The following is a 6,465-nucleotide window of genomic DNA, read 5'->3' as shown; positions in this document are numbered from 1 at the left end:
CTCGACAATGTGTAATACCTGACTGTCCAATCCCAGCATCATGAGCATTGAGAAGAAGAGAATAGCCCAGAGAGAAGACATGGGAAGCTGTGTGACAGCTTGTGGATAGGCCAGAAATGCCAAACCAGGACCTGATATTTAAACCATTAAACATAAGTGTCAAGATGAATCCTTTCAACAAATCACTATAATATTACTCATATATGACTTTAATTAAAGTACATTTTAAATTTGACTGAAATAGACTGAAGTACTAAAGCATATATAAAGTACTTTACATATCATTTCAACAAATATTTTATTCAATATTACATTTAAAATGTACTAAATTGCTACTTCATCATTACAATATTTAAATGCATGACATGCATTCAGCAGTACACTGTAACCATATTTCAAAGACAATAGAAGTAGTTATGGAATTATATGTAAAGATGTACTTTAAGTCTTACTTTAGTCAAAAAGGCACTCTACAGTTTGGCTAATAGTAATGTAATGTAATGTAATAGTAAGTTAAACTATAATCGTTTTAATGTAATTGTTTTTAATATGCAATTAAGTGACATTACATTCAGTTAAAGCATTACAGAAAAAAACAACCTGGTCTCATAAAAATACGTACCTCTGTGCACTTTTTGTGCAGCACCATTTTTACGTACCTTACTGCACGTTTCGCCGCAGTTTCAAGAGAAATGTCCACTGAGTGGCACTAAAACACAGGTTCAATTTGTGAACCCTGGCACGTTTTTATTATGTTAAAATAGATATGTATTGCTGTGTGTTTATTATGTTGCTTCTGGTACGTATTGCGGTGGTTCAGAATTCAAATATCTGGGGACTGACGCTAAAAGTTAATGCTCTATCGTGTTGGAAATATGCCCTACACCAAACCCAACCCTAAACCTACCCGATAGTGTTAACAGTTGCAAAACTGATATAAAAACGCATTGGTTGATGCAACCGTGCCATTATATGCAGATTTGAACTGCTTTGTCGAACCGTGGTTACACGGGATTTGAACCGGAGCTCCTCACCTCACAAGTACGTCTCCGTACTCCGTGAACTACCGAATAAACCTACCGCCTATGAAAACCCATAGATATGAAGCTGGATATGTGCGATGTTAATGGTGCGTTCAAGTCATGTCGGATAGATCGTATTTACGAGTTGAACGCACATGAACGCCACCACAAAGTCGTTATTACGAGTGGGAAACTCAAAATTTTCTTTAAGCCGAGTTGGGGGCGTATCAATGAGAAACATGGCGGAATCGATGGATGCAACGTCTGTAGTTGACGGTAATTTTTAGTTTAAATTTATAGTTTAGTTGTCCTATAAACTTAAATTGGTCATGTTCTTCTTACACAGCTAGTTAATGAAATCCAAGTTAAAAAAATGCTATAATTTTTGCACCTATAGGTCAAAAATCTTTTGATTTGCCATGTTGCATGTTTTACAAATATAAAAAATGCAAAACACACCTGATGCGAATTCTTTGCTCTTCATTTTCTATAAGCAGAGTTAACAGACCCTGTTGTATGAGTTTCCGAGTTGGGGGCATGTCAATGAGAAACATGGCGGAATCGATGGATGCAACGTCTGTAGTTGACGGTAATTTTTAGTTTAAATTTATAGTTTAGTTGTCCTATAAACTTAAATTGGTCATGTTCTTCTTACACAGCTAGTTAATGAAATCCAAGTAAAAAAAATGCTATAATTTTTGCACCTATAGGTCAAAAATCTTTTGATTTGTCATGTTGCATGTTTTAAAAATATAAAAAAATGCAAAACACACCTGATGCGAATTCTTTGCTCTTCATTTTCTATAAGCAGAGTTAACAGACCCTGTTGTATTTTCTTGTAATTTATTAAAAGAAGGTACACTGCCATCTTGTGCCGACTAAACTGACTTGAACGCACCTGACGTCGTAATTACGACTTGTCAACTCATAAGTACAAACGTCCCAGGAGGACTTGAACGCAGCATAACATTCAAAAGCATTAGTTTTCAAATCTCCCAGCTTATTAATATTGTTTTGAAGTCATAACATGTTATTCTTCAAGTAATTGTGTGAAAATTACGCTTTATTAATCGAAACTCTGTAAATTTGTGTGAAAAGGAATAAAAGGTGACGGAGTTTTGCTGCCTCTAGAGTTCATTTATTTTGGAAACTGCAGTGATATGTGCTTATTGGTATGTATTTCGCGTCTCGCTAAAAAGTGCACCCAGGTACATTTATGCCATGAGACCAGGTAGGAAAAAAAGTGTATTATTTCCATAATAAGTAAAAGTATGTTAAACGTTTGCAACAATGAAATTCGGTAATGTCTAAGAGACACAATGACCTGAAGCAGCCAGTTCTTCAATGGGTCTCTTTGTGATGTACGACATGAAGCCAACAATGGAAAATATGACAATCCCAGCAAACATACTGGTGCAGGAGTTTATACAGCACACAATGATAGAATCTCTATAGAAAGAAAAAAGAATCAACATAAACTGAAGCATAGGCAAACAGTAGTAAACTGAATAGAATTTCATAGAAAAGGCACTGTGTTAAAGACAGTTTGCACATCAGATTGTATGGCATGTAAACATTGTCAATACAGAATTTCTGTACATTTGGACAGAAACTAGGTGCTCTTACTTGTAGACGTTATTGTTGTAGGAATTGTAGCTGCCCAGAGCAATAAGAGAACCTAAACCTAGACCATAAGAGAAGAAGATTTGCGTGGCAGCATCCAACCACACCTGAGAAGAAACATATGATAAGAAATATTGATAGTAACAAAAAAAAAAAGTCAATGCATGATGCCATTATTGTTAGTAACATGCATTTTCAAATCCTTTAGCAAACCTACAGATTTCTACTTTAAAAGTGTAGCTTGACAAGTTAGAGAACAGGGTAATTTATACCTTTCACAAGGGTGTAAATTATTAGTGATTATTTTATTGATACAATACATTAGCATATCAGTATTGCACAGTGTCTAGCATTGATGAAAAGTGTGTATATCTATGAACTGGTGTTCTATAAGTTTCTATGAGTTAGCAGCATTACTACTATAGTTTAGTTATTGCGAATGTTCTTAAATCATATACATGCGTTTAAGATCTCATCATCGAGATTTTATCATTTCATAAAACAAATGTCATTTAAAATATCAAATACATTTCAGTATTCATCATTTTACCTCCGATTTCAAAAGCTTGTTGAAGTCAGGGGTGACATAGAAGAGGACGCCATCTATCGCTCCAGGGAGAGTGACTCCACGGAAAAACAGAATAAAGAGCATGAAGTAAGGATACGTGGCGGAGAAATAGACCACCTAATGAGGACAAGAGATAAATGAAAAGAAAGAGAGAGAGAAAGAGAAAGTTAAAGAGTAAACCATTTTAAAGTAGGTGTAGAGGACAACATTATTAACTTGCTAGTGTAATGCTTTCACTGGCTTCTGTTTGATGATTGGTAGGAACATGGTTTTTCTGTGTAGGATAATGATTGCCCTTAATTAGCGATGTCTATCAAGGTTATAGACTGCCAGAAAATGTATTATTTTCTTCTTGCCCAGTGCAAGGATCACATTAAAATTCAATTACCCTCAGAGAAAGGGCAGATAAAGAAAGCAATTTTCCTTTTTCGCTGGGGAAAAAATAATAATAATTAAAATTGCTTACAATTTAATGTCAAGACATGGCCATTGGCAACTCATCATAGTGCTTAAACTGTGAAATTTCTGCACCACTTATGTTACCAAATGAAGTTGGAAAAATAATGCATGATATGCAAAATAAAGACATCTCATATATCTAGAAAGTACTGACAGAAACACGCCAGTTATCTCACATCAACTAGAGTTTCTGGAAAGACCCCAGAGCTGTGCATAGAATGAAACAACAAGGTTACATAAAACATACTTTAAAACTTCAAGAAGTCTACTGAGCAATGATAAAGCAACTGAGCAATATATATTTTCCCCTGAGATTGTCCGGAAATGGAAGAACAAAAAGAATCCCAAAGAAAGTGGTTGCATAAATGAGAAGACAAGTATGCGGTAAAGGTTTGTCAGTTTTTAGAAACATTTCTGGGGTGTTGTATGAGGAATATAAAGAATAAGGTCAGTCACACCTTCCCTGTCCACTCCACTCCTTTCCAGATTGAGAAATAGACAAGAATCCAAGACAACGCTAGCGTTCCAACCAACGGCCAGCGCAATTCCCCTGGTTCCTCCAAACCGTTTGTTAACTGATGCATGTTCCTCCTATAAAGTAAACAATTATTTAGTTAGACTGTAATGTAACTTGTGCTTTTGTTGAAATAGTTTATATACTGTATATGTATATTCTCAATGGAATCGGCAACATCGAAACATCGGCAAATGCTTTTACCAGCTCAGACAGGAAAATAATTACTTGATCAGTGCAACTGGATTTTAGCTTACAACTTCATTAAATATTTTACAAAAATATTCTTATCCCAGTTCTCTTGACTCACTCCCAGAACTCAGTGACGGCACTGGTCAGGTTGGTGGTGTCCATCAGGCTGTAGTTGGAAAAGCAGCGATCAGTGTTCCAAAGGTTATCACATGTTTGCCATGGTAACTCCTAAAGAGAGAGAGAAAGTGCACTTAATTGTATTGAAAGCATTTGTAGTGTACTTCAAAGCTAAAAAAAAACCACAACTGTACTGCAGATATTACAATATTCATAAAATAAAACCAAACAGTTGATGGTCCTCACTGGAAAAATACTATGGAAATCAATAAGAACCATCAACTGTTTAGATACACACATCCTTCAAAAAAATCTTCTTTTATGTTCAACAGATGAAAGACATTCATACAGGTTTGGAACAACTTCAGTTTGAGTAAATGATGACAGAATTTTCAGTTTTGGGTGAACTATCCTTTCAAGTGTAGTTAACAAGACTTTAATGACAAATTCATGACTATGCTTCTTAACATGCTTATATATTATTAAAAAGTGCAATGTGTAATGCCTAATATTTTAGTTTAAAGTAATTTTTAAATTATGTTTTAATGATATTTTGTCATGCTTTAAAAAGAACACTTATTTTAATGTGTTGACTAACATACTAAATCAATAATTCATTATAATTTTAACTGTAGTGCTAACTGTCATGTATTCAATATTTATAATATTTAAAGCTAATACTTTTTAAATTTACCAAATTGCAAATTCATCATTGTGCAAATGACATACAAGTCGCAGTTGACATAACCTTACAGTAAATTTTAGTTTACCATAAATGCTTGTTAGTAAATTTGACAGTATACGTTTGCAATATTTCAAAGACAATAGAAGTAATCTGAGTGGCTTACAGTATGTTGCTATGCGGTTGCTAAGGTGTCTGTTAGGATGCTAATAGTTAATAGACATGCTGAGTGGTTTTTAGTTGGCTACTATGTGGCTGCTATGCAGTTTCACCATGTTCTGAGTATTTATTAGCACCACATGCTATTGTGGTTACTAAACAAAAAACATTTACAAAGTAGAAGAGCAGACAAAGAATTAAAAAAAAAAGTATGTGTATTAGAGGTTTGTTCAAATATCTCCAAGTGTGCAGTCCTAGTAGTTAGTGATACTTGCTTTGGCAAACACCACCATGTGAAGAATAAAGTTAAAGGATAAAGCAAATTGAGTAAAGCAATGAATGGCAGATGAAAAGCATTAAAAAATAATAGCACAATGCATTCATAAAACAAAGGCCTGTTTTGTTTCCAATTCCCTCTGCACTGCTTTAGAGAACTCTTATTCCCATGGCAGAAACTGCAGTTCAATTTCCACAAAACAGAGGCAGTTATTATTTCTGTGGAGCCTTTAAAACACTCTCTAGAGCAAAGACAGAGCCACAGAGAGTTTAAGGGGGTCAAGGAGGCGGAGAGAGATACAGAGAAACGGGGAGGAAGAGAGAGCTTGAAACAAGAAGCAATTCTGAGAAATTGTCTGAGACAAGTGTGTTTGAATTCACTGGACTAGATAAAGACACGCATGGTGGGGTGAAACAACTATTTGATCAATGATTGCAATTAAGAAACCTTTGTGTTAATCAAATTATTAAGGAAACAAAAATGGCAGCAAATACCCCACATTTTCTAACGATGTGCTTTTTTTGTCTAATGAGGAGTTCCCTAACTGTAGATGCTGAGTAATGTTTAAACTGGATACTAAATAAAACATGTTGGAGCACTTTGAATGGTTTTTGGGGGAAAAAAAGGACACTTACTGCTTTGAAAGAGTTGAAGAGGTAATAGAGAGCCCAGGCGATGATGATGATGTAATATATGTTAAGCCAGAAGGACAAAACCACAGAAGCTAGACCCACACCTGACACAAAAGGAGTTTAAGAGTGAAACCTTGGATGATACAGCACAAATAATAATTTTAAAAAGCCTCATTCTGCCAAACTCTTGTGAAATTCTTGTAGGATAAACATGTTGCAC

At 35.0% G+C, this 6,465-nt stretch overlaps 1 protein-coding gene across 4 annotated transcripts in view; it reads right to left on the bottom strand.

The window, feature by feature from the left end:
- LOC107597007 (sodium- and chloride-dependent GABA transporter 1-like) overlaps nucleotides 1-6,465 on the bottom strand; it is an 18,512-nt gene that overhangs the window by 7,095 nt on the left and 4,952 nt on the right. For all 4 annotated transcript variants that reach the window (XM_016287896.1, XM_016287893.1, XM_016287894.1 and 1 more), the window contains exons 4-10: nucleotides 6,249-6,349; nucleotides 4,497-4,606; nucleotides 4,131-4,263; nucleotides 3,196-3,330; nucleotides 2,649-2,752; nucleotides 2,347-2,471; nucleotides 19-131 (exon numbers count right to left, since the gene is read on the bottom strand). In XM_016287896.1, the coding sequence (XP_016143382.1) occupies nucleotides 19-131; nucleotides 2,347-2,471; nucleotides 2,649-2,752; nucleotides 3,196-3,330; nucleotides 4,131-4,263; nucleotides 4,497-4,606; nucleotides 6,249-6,349 (821 nt within the window). The remainder of the gene's footprint in view (nucleotides 1-18; nucleotides 132-2,346; nucleotides 2,472-2,648; nucleotides 2,753-3,195; nucleotides 3,331-4,130; nucleotides 4,264-4,496; nucleotides 4,607-6,248; nucleotides 6,350-6,465) is intronic.

The sequence above is a fragment of the Sinocyclocheilus grahami genome, unplaced genomic scaffold (genome assembly GCF_001515645.1).
Source record: "Sinocyclocheilus grahami isolate Dianchi unplaced genomic scaffold, SAMN03320097.WGS_v1.1 scaffold226.1, whole genome shotgun sequence".
In the NCBI taxonomy this organism is placed as follows: Eukaryota; Metazoa; Chordata; class Actinopteri; order Cypriniformes; family Cyprinidae; genus Sinocyclocheilus; species Sinocyclocheilus grahami.
This window is presented reverse-complemented; position numbering and strand designations above follow the sequence as displayed.